The 17,625-nt window shown below is 33.6% G+C and overlaps 2 protein-coding genes across 2 annotated transcripts; one reads left to right on the forward strand and one right to left on the reverse strand.

Moving 5' to 3' along the window:
- The first annotated feature begins 383 nt into the window (after positions 1–383).
- LOC110873116 (potassium channel KOR1) lies at positions 384–16,366 on the forward strand. The gene is made up of 12 exons (XM_022122038.2): positions 384–550; positions 10,710–10,934; positions 11,101–11,164; positions 11,284–11,623; positions 11,940–12,235; positions 12,734–12,814; positions 13,079–13,177; positions 13,391–13,612; positions 13,972–14,160; positions 14,430–14,505; positions 14,873–15,167; positions 15,287–16,366. The coding sequence occupies exons 1-12, from the start codon at positions 396–398 to the stop codon at positions 15,378–15,380; spliced, it is 2,136 nt and encodes a 711-aa protein (XP_021977730.2). The 5' UTR covers positions 384–395; the 3' UTR covers positions 15,381–16,366.
- On the reverse strand, positions 15,514–16,746 carry LOC110873117. Its single transcript, XM_022122041.2, has one exon. The coding sequence runs from the start codon at positions 16,709–16,711 to the stop codon at positions 15,596–15,598; it is 1,116 nt and encodes a 371-aa protein (XP_021977733.1). The 5' UTR covers positions 16,712–16,746; the 3' UTR covers positions 15,514–15,595.
- Between the last annotated feature and the right edge of the window lie 879 nt (positions 16,747–17,625).

Consider the following 17,625-nt stretch of genomic DNA (forward strand, 5'->3'; position numbering starts at 1 on the left):
ACCACTATATTTTGTTTTATATTCTTCTTGTCAAAGACAATCAAAATTACCACTAGTTTTATCGTACAATAAATAGCTTGATGTTATTATTTTATTGACATAATACGTTGTTATTAGTTGAAGTATAATATTCCAAAGTTGTCAAACAATGTATTTTTTCATTTGGCATATATGATCGATACACTAAAAAAAATAACGCTAAAACATATATAAACATACAATATAGTCTTGGTTTAATTTAAATGGATTAATTAAACCTATAAAAAAATAAAAATGAGTCTACAAAGTCCCCTAATTAAGAATATATTTTATTCATCTCCTTTTATAAAAGCATGATTCTTAATAAAAGCAATTATTATATATATGCATGCATGCATGGGCATGTAAGTTTAATCATGATTAGAGGTTTGAAAATGGAGTCAAGCACAAGAGATGTAGTTGAGTTTGAAGAAGAAGAAGAGGAGGAGGAGCAAAACGGCCCATCGAGGTGGCGACCACCTAGTGATGGTGGCACCACCACCAATCGCTTTATTATTCATCCACAAAATTGGTATGACGTCACCCACTACTATCTTTAGGATATATTACTTTTGAAATTGTGAACTTCCATGGAGAAAACTTTGGTTACATTAATATTCGGCAGATAAAAAACAATTTTGGATAAAACAAATTGTTAATTTACTTCCATTATTGTACAAAAAAGTTTCTTTTATTGGTTTGAATGAGTCACGTATGTACATAACTAACTCGATAAAAATTTGAATCCAAATCGAGCTTACAAGCTAGAGTTCAAGACGGAATCAAATCACATATAATATAATAGGATAAAAAGTAAATTAACAATATACAGGTAGCCAATGATCTCTAGATCAAGTGGTAGAGGGCTTGCATTTCTCTTGAGAGATGCAGGTTCGACTCCCACTTGGTTCAGAGTGAGGTACTGGTGGACAATAATAGGAGACCCAGGGAAACCTGGGTTGGATCTTTGAGCCAAACTGGTTTTACCAGTAATTTCACTGTCGTGCCTACGGGCGGGTAAGTTACCGGGTTTTCCCCGGAATTGGTGGTAGACTCGGGTTACTCTCGGAGTACTCCGTTTGTCCAGTGGATGCCCCGAGAGTGCTCGGGATTGAATTTGTTTGCCGTTAAAAAAAAACAATATATAGGTATTGTTGTAAATTTAAATAAATAAATAATTAATTAATCAATCGTTTGTAAGCCGTGGTTAAGCTTGAAATAAAATCCGCAATTAGTAAAGCTCAAGTTTAAATGCCCTATTGATGATAAAAAACAAAAATCAATTTATCTATAAGGAATGATTGTTTAATTAAATTTGAGAAACCAATAAAGTATTCCTATGCTAAAAGAACATGACACATAGTTCCACTTAAAAGTCTTCACCCAACAAAATTTGAACCACAAATTATTTGTTCGATACAATAAAAACAACTAGGCCATCCACGAGGATTTTCGGAAACATAGAGCTTGAAGCTAGCAGAAAAAAATAGTCCTTTAAAAAATAAAAAAAATAAAACATATAATTTTTTAAAAATAGAGATATTTATTTTAAAGATTCAAACCCTAAGAGAAAACGAGTCCTAAACGGTCACCCACTCTATCCCTCCTAGGAACTGGTATAAAGTGTTTTAATTTGAAATAAAGTATGGGAAAAATATTGTATTTACGTAACACAAACTTTTAAAAACTTAATCCCAATGTGATACAAATTTTGATTGCGAGCACAAGTCATATGTAAAGTGTTTGAATAGCTCATGAGATACAAACATACACAAAAACGAAAAATTATATTGATACATTTTATATTTTATATAATATATAAATAGAGATTAAAATAAAAACATGAATTCTCTATAATAGAGAAAAATATAAATTAAAATACACTTTTATATTTAGAGACTTACATGCAAGCCTCTGTATTTTATTGTGAGTGGATAGTAAAAAAAGTAACAAAAAAAGCGTTTAAAAGTAAGATAGTTTAAAAGTAGAGTAAATTGTCATTTTAGTTCCTGAAGTTTGTTTTAAAATGTCACTTTAGTCTAAATAATTTTTTTTCTCCTCTGAGTTCCTAAGTTTTTCATTTTTTTGGTCAAATCTACTAACTTCGTTAAAAAATGACGGTTAACTCACACTAAATAGTTTGGTAGTTGCCATTTTCATCCAAAAACCATTTTTTTTCTTTTATATATATATATATATATATATATATATATATATATATATATATATATATATATAGGGTAGGGCTAGATAGAAAACCCTATATATATAAAAAACCCGAGAAAACCCAAGCTCCCGACATTTTTTTTTTGAAAAAAATAACACATGTAATATACATGTTTTTAAGACTTTTGGGCCAAAAAAATCAAAAAAGCGCCGAGGGGATATTTTTTAAAAAAAAAACAAGTTTCAGCAATTTTCAGCGAAATTATGGATTTTTTGCTTAACACGTGTTAGGAGCTGAAATTTGTTTATTTTTTTTAAAAAAATCCCTTCGGCGCTTTTTTGTTTTTTTTGGCCCAAAACACTCTAAAACATGTATATTACATGTGTAATTTTTTTCAAAAAAAAAAAATGTCGGGAGGTTGGGTAAAAATGGCTTCCCATTTGGGTTTCCAGAGTTTTCTAAGAATTTTAGGGTTTTTTATCTAGCATTATCCTATATATATATATATATATATATATATATATATATATATATATATATATATATATATATAAACTTTAAGGAAAAAGGGGATGGTTCAAATGAAAACCACTTTTAACGCGAAAACTCGAAAACTAACTAAAAAAAGCCTAAAAAACACACAAAAAATTTTTTTTTTTTTTTTTTCAATTTTTTTAATAAAAATCGCTAGTTTTTATATATAAAAAAAAACTTTTTTTCAAAAAAAAAAAAAAAAAAAAAATTTGTGTAGTGCACATGTGTAATAATACACATGTGTAGTACACAGACACATGTGCAGTATTACACATGTGCACTACACAAAAAATTTTTTTTTTTTTTTTTTTTGAAATTTTTTTTTTTAATAAAAAAACCTGCGAAAATTTGATTGAAAAAAAAAAAATTTTTTAAAAAAAATTTTTTTGCATGTTTTTTTGGCTTTTTTTAATTAGTTTTCGAGTTTTCGCGTTAACTAGTGGTTTTCATTTGAACCTTCCCCAAAAACCCTTAAACTAAAAAATTAAAAATACATATTAATATATTAAAAAAAACCTTTAATTTTAAACAAAAATATATTAATTTATTTATATTATAAAAAACCCTTTAATATTTTTTATTAAAAAAATTTTGTATATTACTTTTTATACAAAATGTTTTAAAAAATTAAAGGGAGAGAGAGAGGGTGGGTTGGGGATTGGTGGATTTTTATTATATATAAAAAAATTAAAGGGTTTTTAATATATATTAATTAATATTCTTTTTTTTAAATTAAAGATTTTTATCTATTTTTTTTAGTTTAAGGGTTTTTCACTTAAACTTTTTTTATATATATAACTGAATAAAAGAAAAAAAAAATGGCTTTTGGATGAAAATGGCAACTACCAAACTATTTAGTGTGAGTTAACTGACATTTTTAACGAAGTTAGTGGGTTAGACTAAAATGGAAAAAAAAATAAAAAATACAGGTACTTAGAGAAGAAAAAAAACTATTTGAACTAAAGTGACAATATAAGACAAATCTTAAGGATTAAAATGACAATTTACTCTTAAAAGTAAGACAGAGATATGAATATAGAGTAGGATGTCAAAAATTTTGAAAATAAAAAAAAAATTAGAGAAAATATCTTTTTAATTAAGTTATATTCTATAATAACTTAAAAGAAAAAGTTGGCGGCTGTCATGCCACCGCCTTATTGTACATATAAAAATGTTTAGCACTATAGAAACTAAAATACTAAGCTGGTCTGGGTGGTTTGTTGTCATAATTCTACTATAACTTTAAAGGCTATGTCGGTAGGGTGACTACCGGTATTGCCTTACACCCCTAAAGTTTTTTTATTTTGTGTTTCAAGCCACTCACCTTTACTACTCCCTTAAACTTTTTCAATATTTCATTTCAAGCCCCTCAGCTTGCTATGACCCCTCCACTTTTAGAGTAGTTAATTTTAGTCTCTTATCTAACTTTACTATTCTTCTACTTTAACAATTGATATTTTTAGCCCTTAGCTTTTTACTAATTTTTATATTACTTAAAGTACAAAGTTAGTGAAACCACTCCTCTTTGACTTTCAAAATTTCCACTTTTAGCTTATAGTTTTGTAATTCATATTTTTTGCATATAGAATTTTCCTTTTATTTACTCTCTACTTTTGTTACTTGCATTTTTTACCTATACTTTGGTAATTTACGTTTTTTTCACATATGCTTTATACCGACCCCTCAACTTTTAAACTTTTCTTTTTACATTTTGACGTAAATTTGGTACATGCTTTCGTACTTTATTTTGTATGTTTTCTACATATGAATCGGTTCACATATAATACGTTTTGACTTGATGGTATACATTGTAGTTAGTCGAGTCGCATATAATACGTTATGATTGTACACTATAAACTCGATTTGCTCTACATTTTAATCGAATTACAACACATCTGTAGGTTACATTAAGTTCAGTCGGAAACTTCGAACGCACATTATTATATGATTAACACATCACATAACGCTTGAAATAATCTGTTCGATGTTTGCAATGTACCCACGATACAACACGCGCAGGTCTTATTACTAGTTGTAATTAAAAGGTCAGGGGTTCGACCCATCTCCAACTTCTTTTTAAGTGTTATTGAGATCATTGTTTTTCCTTTTTACTTTTGTTATTATTTCCTTTTATATACTAATGTTACAACTAACCTCCTTAACATCCTCAAAACTTTACTTTTTCGTTTAAATCTAAAATAATAACGTTAATCACCCACTCCTTTTTAAGTGTTATTGAGATCATTGTTTTTCCTTTATATTTTTGTTATTATTTCCTTTTATATACTAATATTACAACTAACCCCTTAACATCCTCAAAACTTTACGTTTTCATTTAAATCTAAAACAATAACGTAAATCACACTCTTTATGTATGGATCATGACTCACATATGGGTTGTTCCATATTTGATTTACTGAAATTAATTAATTATATTTTATTATTATTTAACTTGAATATATTTATTTTATATTTCTTATTATTTGTTTACCTAATATTTTTCTAGATATTCTTATCAATATTTTTTACATTAAAATTTTACCTAACTTTATACTTGTAAGTATTTGAATTTGTATATCTTAAAAACCAAAGTTGGTGGGGTTTCCACCGGCTTTGGTTGGCGGTATTGGGTTAATGGATTTAAACACCCCCAACTATTGCCATTTGGCCGCTGGCACTCTCAACTTTGACTTTGGCTTACACCACTCCCAACTTAACACTTGGGTTGCTGTGTCACCCCGTCGTTAAATAAACACTAACTGGGTTAGTTCTTTTTGCTGACGTGGCCAATATTTGCTGATGTGGCATGCTGCTGGATCCAATATACACACACATCAGCATGTATATAAGCTCCACGTCCGCTCAAACCAGCCACACTATATGCTTCTCCTTCATCTCCTTTTGTGAAGAAAACCCTAACATCCCTACCAACATCCAGCCGACACCCCCCCCCCCCGACAACAGCACCCCTTTACTCCTATCCTTCTCCGCTACCCTTAAACCAGCAGATTAGAAGTGGCGTTGCCGCTCACGGTGGCGGATCTCAACGGCACGACACTCAACGGCGCCCCCCTTTCTCGTTTTTCTGATGACGGTGGTGTTTGTATGACAAATTTCCGGCTGCCGACTATGAAGATGGTGCTGCTGAGTGAGGAAGATGATGAGTCGGAACTGGCCGACGGCGGCACTTACCGTCGGAAATTCACCGGCGACCTCTGGTTGGCGTCGACGGCGAACATGGAGCTTATATACAGCAGGTTCGAGTTTGCTGATGTGCGCCACAGGCGGGTAAAGGGGTGTTTAATTACTGATTGATCGATCTGATTGGTTAAATGCGGATAATTAGGGTTTTAATCAGATGAAATGTTGGTTGGTGATTGATTACAGGTGCGTACACTTATGTATCGGAGCTATGGAGGAAGAAGCAGTCGGATGTCATGAGGTTTATGCAGAGAAGGAATCTTTGACCGGTAACGAATTTAATTAGATTGATTCCGGCAGTGAAGGAATCTTTGACCGGTAACGAGGTTTATCCAATCCCGATTCCAACAACCCCAAACTCCCAAATTTCATGAGGTTTATACAATCCGGATTCCAACAACTCCAAACCCCCAAATTTCACTGACAAAATCAGATTGATTCCGGCAGTGAAGGAATCTTTGACCGATAACGAATTTAATCAAAGATCGTGTTAAATCTCTGTTGATGGCGGTGCTTCGTTGTTAAAGGTGATGATAAGGTTGGTAAGACTGGGCTGATCGAGAACGGAGAAGAAGGGAATGAGCCGGCAGAGCTGGCGAGGTGCCGCCGCCGGCGACACCGTGACCGTGTGTTGTTTTGGTTTGAGTTTTGGTTCAAGTGATTCTTCGTGTCATTTAAAGATGATGAATCAGTATAATTGACACGTCATACATGCCACATCAGCTTAAATTGACACATAGGCCAATTTTATTAACTAGGTTAGTGATTATTTAACGAGGGGGTTGCCATGACAAACAATGTGTTAAGTTGGGAGTGGTGTGAGCCAAAGTCAAAGTTGAGAGTGCCAGCGGCCAAATGGCAATAGTCGAGGGTGATTAAATCCATTAACCCTTGGTTGGCCCTTTCATTCTTGGAGTTGTTTCTACTACCCCTCTACTTTGGCATTTGGCATTTTTAACCCCTACCTTTTTACTAATTTAATTTTCCATTAATAACTTTTGTTTATTAAATTCTTTTGTTTATCTCTATCATTCTTTTACTTAAAAAACATTTTTTACGTGCATATTTTTATGTACGTATCAATATAAATTTGAGTGTGTCTATGTTTTGACGTAATTTTTTTTTTGAGACAAGTCAGGCAAAGATAATACATTTTCGTTTAAAACCATTTTTATGTGCATATTTTTATGTATGTGTCTGTATTAATTCGAGTTGGTCTACGTTTCGACGTAAACTTTTTTTGGGAAACGAGTCAAGTCAAATATAATACGTTTTCATGCTTATTTTTATGTATGTTTTCGTAAATTTTTTTTCAGAAACGAGTAGAGTCAAATTGTATTTTTTTTCTTTTTTTAAACCTCTAATATATCCCATAAAATATGTATATAATACGTTATGATTATACAGTATTAATTCGATTTACTTTATGTTTGGATCCAATCGCAATGCTTATATAGGTTATACTGAGTTCATTTGAATACGTCGAAGACACACGTTTTCGTATGATTAACGCGTCATATAATGTTTGGACCAATTTATTCGATATTTGCGATGTGCCCGTGCCGCAACGCGTGCAGGCTTACTAAACATATGAAAAGTCAAATAGAAATGCTAAAAGTAGATTACTTTTCAAGCATTGACTATTGGTTCACGGGTAAGTATACGATGTGTAACATGGGGTCACAATTAAACTTCTTTTTTGACATTAGCGTATATCTATTGGTTCCTTCCGATCAATTTATATGAAGTTTGAGAACAAGTGAAACGATGATTGTAATTTATAAATTTTGAGGTCTCATTTTAAAACCGATGTAAAATTATATGGGATTTTAACACTTCTAAAAACATTAATGCAACCTAATTATATACATTTACAATAAATCAAACATATTAAAAAACTTTGAATAATAATAATAATAATGATACTAACAACAACAATAAATTAGGAATTTCCCACCGCGCGTTGTGGCGGGGAATTAGCGTACAAACCAAATGGTAAAGACCAGTACAAAGCTACAAAATATAAATGTGTAAAATAACCAAACATTTAATACAATGTAACAAATAGAAGAAAACCATTCGAATGTATACAAAATTTCTCGCACATTGCAACGGTACGTCACATCGTATATTAAACTCGAGGAAAACTGTACAAATGTAGATAAAAACACCTGTGTCGAAATGTAGATAAAAATACATGTGACGGTATATTCGCAAATAACAAGTTAGTGCCTAAATTAAATTCGAGTAAAATCGTGACATATCCAAATTAATTACAGTTAATAAATAAATCTAATAAAAATGAGATAAAACTATAATTATTCTATATATATATATATATGTATATATATAATATAAAAAAAATTGCCTGGATTTCATGTGGCTAAAATTCAAAAATAAAAAGTTTTGATGACCAAAATACAAAAGAAAAAACCTAATTATAGCTAAAATGATGTAGTTTAATATATTATATTATATTATAATACAAACCAAAACATTACTTTATATAAACTAAGTAAACTTAAATTTGTAGTTATTAATATAAATTTAAAATTACTATATTCAACAAACAAAAACTGAAGTAAAACGGTTGCCCATTCTATTTCATGCACGTGTGCCTATTAATATTGTTGAGTTGAATTGACGTAAACCTCCACCAACTAAATATATTTTCATTTACGAAAGGTTGAAAAGAAAAGTTATAATTTATAATTGCCCATGTTCTATTTATAACCAATAATATAACTAACATGCCATATTTAGAACTATGGAGTTCAAAAATAAAAAAAAATAAAAACTCTATTTGAAGGATTCGTTAGCCGTTAAAAAAAATAAATATTGAACAAGTTAAATAATCAAGGCTAAATATTTATAGCATGTAAGAACCTTTTAGACTAATGAACGCCGCAATTCCTCTCAAGACCCATTTTTGAGTGTTTAAGCACAATACCCACTTATAACCAAAGAAGAGTCTGTAATTAAGAAAACTTGCAACGGAAAACGCTTTCTAATAGTTGTACTATAGACTAGAAACCGATACCCATCTTTCGTTTGCAATCATTTAAGTATGAAATTCAATCATACGTAAACTTGAACGCTTTAATTTTTTCGAAGAATGTCTGATGCGATCAACACTCTTTCTATCTTAATTCTATTAGTTCTAGAATTAACCTTTTGTCAAAGACAGATTTAACCCCTCAATTTTAAAGTTAACTTTGACCCCTCTATTTTTTTATATTTTTTTTATGGTTTTGATTTAACAATAAAACAAACTTGGTTTGTTGGTTTTAGTCAACTTTGACTGCACAATTTGACTTTGGTTGATTATGTTGGTCACTTCACAATTTTAACGTTAATATTACATTATATTATATTATATTACATTACATTAAATATAACTACAATTTGAAGTACGTATATAATATTACAGTAATTGTTTTTCTTCTTTTTGTTTTTTTCTTTTACTTTTACAACATTTAGTACAACTAACTCCTCAAGTTTGTAAAAGTTTTATAACTTTTTTTAAGTATCAGTATAAATTCCAGTTGATTTAAGTTTAGACGTAATTTTTTTTTAGAAATGAGTAGGCTCGAATATAATACGTTTTTGTGCTTATTTGTATGTACGTTTTTAGCTTGTCTACATTTTGACATAATTTTTGTTATAAAATGAATTGGGTCAAATATAATACGTTTTCATTAGAAGATATAAATTTAAGTTATTTTACATTTCGCCGCCGCCGCAACGTGCCATACCTTTATTTAACTAAAAAACATATTTTTCTTACGTGTTGCTTATTTTGATGTACGTGTCGGTATTAATTCAAGTTGATTAACGTTTCAACGTAAGTTTCTTTCATGAATAAGTGGGGTCAAATATAATACGTTCATGCTTATTTTTATATATATTTTCAGTTGATCTACGTTTTGACGTAACTTTTGTTCGGAAACGAGTTTGGTCAAATATAATCAGCATGCTTTTGTCCCCTTGGCGTTTGACACGTTCGGCTCCTTGCTGCCAGAGGCGGTTCGGTTCTTGGCTAGAGTTTAGCGTGTGGTCCACATCAACTTTTCGACCCCTTAGGGGGCGAGACTTTGTTTTTAATAGATTAGGTTTTTCTATTCAGAAGGGGATGACTGCGCAGTTTGTTACTCGTCTACCTGCTATCCTTATGTAATTTGCCATGTTGATTGGAATATCAATTTAAAAAAAAAGTTAAGAAAAGTTAACAATTAGACGATATAAGTTCAGGTTACTTTACGTTTCGACGCTGCCGTAACACGCGGAGCAATTCACTAGTTTTATATAGCAAATCAACAACGATAAATGACAGCTTTTTTCGTTCTTAAAACATAATAATCTCATATATACAATTACAAAGAAACAGGATGTTACAAATTCTCATGACCAAATTCAAACTAAAATAACAAAATGTAAAATGTCCGTGTGGTAACCGGATCCGTCTATGGAATCTCCATTGTTGTCCAAAAATCTTAAAAAATGGGAAGAGTGAGAACCAAAAGGACTAATATATCCATTTTTTTAGCCTTTTTACTAAATAGTGCGTGACGGGAGGTATGAAAATGGGGAATAAAGCGTTATGTGGAAGCCACGTCAACAATTGTTAAAAAAGTGGCATGATGCTAAAAAGGACGGAGTGGGATGGGGCGTGAAAGCTCTATGTTCGGAAAACTAGTGAATCAAATGATTTTTAATTAACATGTGATTTATAAATGAAAAAAAAAAAAAAAAACGGTCACTTGACTTTGGTCCCTTAATGAAAATGCAGGTGGTATCTAGGATGGAAGCAATTCATATTGATATGGGCGGTATATTCCTCCTTCTTCACACCCCTTGAGTTCGGATTCTTCCGAGGGTTACCTGAGAAGTTATTCCTCCTGGACAGTGCCGGCCAACTTGCTTTTTTCATCGACATTTTCCTGCATTTCTTCCTCGCCTTTAAGGACCCCCATTCCCATCGCCTTGTCTCTAACCATAATCAAATCGCCATTCGGTTAGTACTCATCCCTCAGTTTTCATGTTTGTTATCCGTCTACACACGTTAGTTTGCTAAAAGAAATACCTATATATGTTATTGTTATGGTTCGTGTTATGAGAATGCATGGTTTGGGTCCTTTCGCCATCCTTTGATTCCTTCGGTTTACACTGTCGCATTGCAGCTACTTAAAATCTCGTTTCATACTTGACTTTCTTGGTTGTTTGCCGCTCGATGCCATTTACAAGGTATTTCTTTCTTACATTCGATTCTGTTCTATTCTATTCTATTTTATTCTATTCTATTCTATTCTATTCACAAGAGTATATGTATGTATGTATATTGTTTGCATGCATTTGAACAACAGGCTTGTAACAGAAACGAAGTTGTGAGGTACCTGCTATGGATCAGGCTAAGTAGGGCTCTTAGAGTGACTGAATTCTTTGAGGCATTGGAGAAAGATATTCGAATCAACTACCTGTTTACAAGAATTATTAAACTTTTTGTTGTTGAACTGTATTGTACACACACGGCTGCCTGTTTCTTCTACTACCTGGCCACCACTCTGCCTCCAGCTCAAGAAGGGTACACATGGATAGGGAGTTTGAAGATGGGAGACTACAATTATTCCGAATTTCGAGATATAGACTTGTGGACACGCTATATAACCTCTCTATATTTCGCCATTGTCACCATGGCAACTGTTGGTCAGCCTACACTAACACCTTTTTATTATGGCTTGCTTGTTGCTATTTTTACACCCTTGTCAAATCAATTGCTTTTAGTTTATTATCCCATTACTTTAATATATTATGTATATATGGCTTGGTTTAAAAGGCGTGCCTGATGCGCAAGGCGAGATGGAAAACGCCTCAAAATATTTGGTTGCAAATAAAGGTTATTTGGTTGTACATAGAGCAACGCCTCGTGCACGTGTCTCACGAACGAAGCATATGACAAAATATTTGGTGCCATTCTTTATTGGATTTAACTGATTCCTGCAATTTGTTGCATATGCTGCAGGTTACGGAGATATACATGCTGTGAACAATAGGGAAATGATATTCATAATCATGTATATTTCGGGTGATATGATTCTTGGTGCTTATTTACTAGGTAATATGGCAGCACTAATTGTGAAAGGATCAAGAACAGAAAGGTTCAGGGATAAAATGACGGATATTATAAAATATATGAATAAACATGATCTTGGGAAGCAGATAAGTAAAGAGATCAAAGGCCATGTGCGCTTACAGTATGAGACCAGCTACAACGAAGCTTCTGTTCTTCAGGATATTCCTGCTACTTTCAAAGCCAAGGTGGAATATGAAGCAGACCGTGTTTTAAAGTTGTTGTAATATACTAAAGTTGGTAAAATTGACAGGTAGGGCGGGTTGGGTCACAATGGGTCATCCTTAAGTTTTGGTCAAGGTTGGGCCGGGTTGACCTATGTCAATTTTTCTGAATTTTATAGGTAAACATTGAGTCAGATATGGTTACAAAAATTGTGTTACGGAAAAACAACTATATACTCTTTAAATAAAATGATTTTGGAGGTTTTAAAGTTTTTAGATGCACCAAGAAAGCTTTTGACTCGTTTAACTCCTCTGCTCCATTTGACCCGTTTCCTTGATTGATTTTTCTTTTTTTTTTTTTTTTTTTTTTCATTTTACCCATTGTTTCTAACATACAACCGAAATGAGCCAACATATTGACAACCTGACTAGATCTTTATAATGTTTATTCTGAACTTGAATGTGAGATTTAGGTTTCTACTAATCAGATGAGTTTATTGCATTAATAGTTGTGTTTTACAGATCTCACAAAAGTTATATGAACCTTACATCAAAGAAGTTCCTCTTTTCAAGGGATGCTCACTTCCATTTATCAAGCAGATAGTAAGTTGTTTCTGTCAACAATTTTACATTGTGATTGCAAACTCTTTTCTGCATTTTGAAGATGCAATTTATTGTTCGGTTATTCGGAAGGTCTGTTAACCGGTCATGTTTTACATAAAAAAAATGCTATCTGCATGTTTATACTTCACATGTGGGCCCCCTCTTAGGGGTGTGTATAACATTAATACAAAACTATTTTAACTCATTAAAATTTGTGACACTCATGTTTCTCACTTATAACTTATTTCGTTTTTGATCTTGTAGGCAATTAAAGTTCAGGAAGAACTTTTTCTACCAGGAGAAGTGATTATTGAAGAAGGAAATATAGCAGACCAGCTTTACATTGTTTGTTACGGGAAGTTGGTACGTGTTTCAGCCATTTCTTCACGGTTATTAAATGTTTGTATTTTCTTTTGGAGGTAACAGTTTTCCATTCTCTTATGAACCGGGTTACATTACATGTCAAAAGGGTAAAAAAACGGGTTCGCTGAAATGGAATCGGGTCAAACATAACAGAGAATCTGTGAGTCTTTTATAAAAAGGACTAATATTAACTGTGATAATATTGTTGTATAGGAGGATGTTGAAAGAAGTGAGAATGAAGCAGAAAAATGTGTTAGGACATTGGAAATGTACAGCTCTCTGAATGAATTGTCTGTTCTTTGTAACATTCCAGTACCTGATACGGTTCGTGTTGCGGAGCTGTCAAAGCTACTGCGCATTGATAAGCAATCTCTTACAGATATATTGGAGATACATTTTGCTGATGGGAGGATCATTCTAGATAACCTCCTTGAGGTCAGTTACTTCAGTTTAATATCCTCTCCAGTGCAATATATGAGTGGGATTATACTGGGTACGTTTGGTAGTGTATATATATATATGTGTGTGTGTGTGTGTGCGCGCACGCGTGCGTATGTAAAATGATTTAGAAATATTGATTTAGAAAGTTAATTCAACCAAAACATTGTGAATGATTTCCTTAATCTTTATTTAGTGCAACCGTGCAAGAAGCTTTTTTTAAGCGCAGGTGTTCGTTTCTCATTAATGCATAACATGTATTTGAAAATTAAACTACAATCGATATACAGTTTTTTTTTTTTTTTTAAACTTTCAAGTTAAAAGTTCTTGTCTAACATCCCATTTGCTGTTATCAGGGAAATCAAACACGCCTTCGTAAAAAGATATTGGAGTCTGACTTAACACTTCATGTAGCAAAACATGAATCTGAGTTGGCTCTGAGGTTAAATTTTGCTGTTTATAGTGGTGACCTCTATCGTGTAAAGCGTTTGGTTGCATCTGGGATAAATCCCAATAACACAGATTATGATGGAAGATCGCCTTTGGTATTTTTGCTGATTTTTTTTTTTTTAAATTTTCAATACCACATTTGACAGTTATTTAAGATGCTAGACCAGTTTCTGTGAATTTATTTCATTGAATATTTCAGTATTTACTCTTTTTTTATTTAAGTTGATTTATATCAATTACCAATAATATATTAATTTTGATAATTGTGTTTAATGATTTGTTGCTAAGGGGAAACATTTCTTTCTCAAGCAGTGCAAGTATATTAATAATCGTCTAACATGGCATACTAATGATCTATTCACAGCATATTGCTGCAATCAAGGGATTTGCAGACCTTGTTCAGTTTCTCTTGCAAAAGGAAGCAAGAATCAATGCTACAGGCAAGCTTTTGTTTGCAGTGTTGAGTGTTGTGTTAGTACTGCTACAACCAAGGTGGAAAATTTCAGCCCATTTAGTTATAAATGGGCCGATCTAAACAAAGTGACCTGTTCCAATCCAAACATGTTTTGACCCCCCCATGCAGGGGCGGTTCTTAGTAGGCATATGGCAGGGCCACGGCCCGGGCAAATTTTTCGGCCGTAGTGCTAATTTTCCACATTTTGATGGAGATTTTTTATATATACTATGTTTGGCCCGGGCTTTTTTTAGTACCCGTGTCTTTCGGCCCTGGCACGTTCAACGGACAAGATCCGCCACTGCCCCCATGATGCGACATATAACTAAGAACAATTTAAACATGTGATGTAGATAATAATGGAAATACTCCCTTATTTGAAGCAATCAAGAACGGGCATGATGGGGTGGTTTCCATGCTTGTGGAAGCCGGAGCGTTTTTGGATATGGACAATGCTGGGAATTGTCTTTGTATGGCTGTTGCAAAGGGGGACATAGAGTTTTTAAAAAGAGTTTTGGATAACGGTGTTAATCCCAACTCCCGGAATTATGATCTTCGTACACCACTTCATATTGCTGCTGCAGAAGGCTTGTATTCGATTGCTAAGTTGATCCTAGAAGCTGGAGGGAGTGTATCTTCCAAAGATAGGTATGTGTTAAGCTTCACATATTCTTTCATAAAACCACATGAGTTGATCCTTGTATTTTTTATAAGGGTTCTGAAACATTCATTCAGATGTGACTAATAACTGTTTGGTTTGGTTGCAGATGGGGTAACACGCCTCTTGATGAAGCTCGAGTAGGCGGAAGTAAGAAACTGATAAAGATACTTGAAGATGCAATATCAGATAAGGTTGCATGATATTTATGTCTGTATTTATTCAATGATTTTCTAAAGTATTTCACTATATCAAATTTTAGTGTTGTAAAATAAGCTGCCCCTTGAGATTTTATGTAGCCTTTGAATAATTGGTAACGTTGCACCAGAAAGATCATGTCACAAGCAGAATAGAAAATTTGCATAAGTAGGTTACACTCAGGGAATACAAATCCAAACTTTGTTACATTCACAACTTCTTAATAGTCTTCACTCACAGTACTGCATTCATAGTCATTCACAGTAGCGCATTCATAGTCATTCGTATTACTGCATTCAACGTTAACGTTGACCACATCACCGCCACCACCCCCACCTCCAGTAAGACTTTGTACAAAATTCTGGCCAATCTGCTGCATCATGCCATCGACAAATCCTGTCACCATCACATCTGCCATACTTTGGTTGGCTGCAGCAGGTGCCGGCTGCATCTGGTAATTTTGACCACCGACAGGTGCTGGCTGCTGTGGTCGTGCAGTTTGAAAACCAACAGGTGGTTGTTGCTGTGTCAGTGGCCGTGGGTAACCGACAGGTGCTTGTTGCTGTGGCTGTGGGTAACCGACAGGTGCTTGTTGCTGTGGCTGTGGCTGTGGGGGACCCTGGTAAGTTTGAAAACCAGCAGGTGCTTGTTGCTGCGGGGGACGCTGGTAACTTGGAACGCCCACAGGTGTTTGCCAGTAAGTTTGAGCATGACCTGTGCTCATGCTATGTGCAAGCGGCTGAGGTTGATGGGAGGCAGAACCTGGAGCTGGATACGAGTGACTGTGCTGTAGAGCCTTGGCAGTGGCACAGTGTAAATGAACATCAAACTCACAAGCAACACAGCGGTAGAGCCACTGGTCAGGCGACCCGACACTGCGGCATACATCACAGGAGAAGCCTAACTTTTCGCCGTAAGGAGAGGAAAAAGTAAGGACAAGCGGGTGTTGATGGAACGGGTGGTTGACCGAGAGAGGCTTAGTAGCACATAACACATGCAAGTCAAAATCACAGATTTGGCAATGATAGCTGAAGCGAGTCCCTTGCTGAGTGCAGGCATCACATCGAAAGAAACCACCGGGGTAGATAGAGGTGGGAAGAAGGGAAAGTGTGTGTTGACGGTGGGACGGGTGGGTGATGAGTTCTGGAAACTTAGAGCATGACGCGTGCAAGAAAAAGTTGCACGGTCTACACGCGTAGAGGTGGTCTGATGAAGTAAGGGGGTGGTTGCAGCCTGCACAACTGATATTGTTTTGAAGTTGGAGGTTGGATGATAACTGCAGGAGATGAGGGTGGCTTGAGTGCTTGATTTGTGTGTTGTGCATCAACTTACCCATCTCTCTCTCTCTCTCTACAATTGGTGGTGATTTGCATTTAGTGAAGAATAATGTTATAGGCAGGCTGGAGGAGTTGACTTTAGATGCATTTGACTTTGTCAAAGTAAACTCATTACATGTTTGGTTCCTGTTAGTGGCCAATAGGAAAGGGGGCTATGTCAACAACTCAAAAAACACGTTAAAGACTTGAGTTTATTTCATTTACCCGTTTAGTTAAAATGACATAAAATTTGATATACTTCTTTTTAATAGTTTAAGAAAAATAAATGCTATACTTGTGATATTACGTTTTGCATATGTGCATTCCTTGAGATAAAAAAATATTATTAATTAATGGATCATTTTCCTAACTTAGATATGTCGATAGAGAAGATCTATTTTGCTATGTCAACGTCCTTATCTTATGAGTTGTGTGTGACGTTGGATGAGCTGACTTGTATTTGACTAATTCATTGTATTAATATATTATTAATATAATTATTATAATCTGTTAATACTTAAATGACCTTTAAATCTTAAATAAAATGTAATAAATTTACTATCCGAGTGCAAGTTACAAAATGTTCTTCGTAAACTATATAAAACAAGTTCTACGCAACAATTTGATTTAAATTTTTTTCTATTGTTATTTAACAAGTTAACGCAAGTCCGTCCGTTGCGACGGGTAGTTGATTATGAGTGTTTTAGTATCATTGTTTTAGATGTTAAAATTCTTAAGTTTATTCAAAACATTCTTTTCTTTGTGTGAAAATCGGATGTTTGCTTAAGTTTATTCAAAACATTCTTTTCTTTGTGTGAAAATCGGATGTTTGAAACAAATGTAGCGATTGTCTTATATCACATTTTCACAATCATGTCATTCGCATTTAAATTACATCGGTTCATCAGTTGAAAACATGCACGCTTAAATACAT

Source organism: Helianthus annuus, chromosome 8 (genome assembly GCF_002127325.2).
Source record: "Helianthus annuus cultivar XRQ/B chromosome 8, HanXRQr2.0-SUNRISE, whole genome shotgun sequence".
Taxonomy (NCBI): domain Eukaryota; kingdom Viridiplantae; phylum Streptophyta; class Magnoliopsida; order Asterales; family Asteraceae; genus Helianthus; species Helianthus annuus.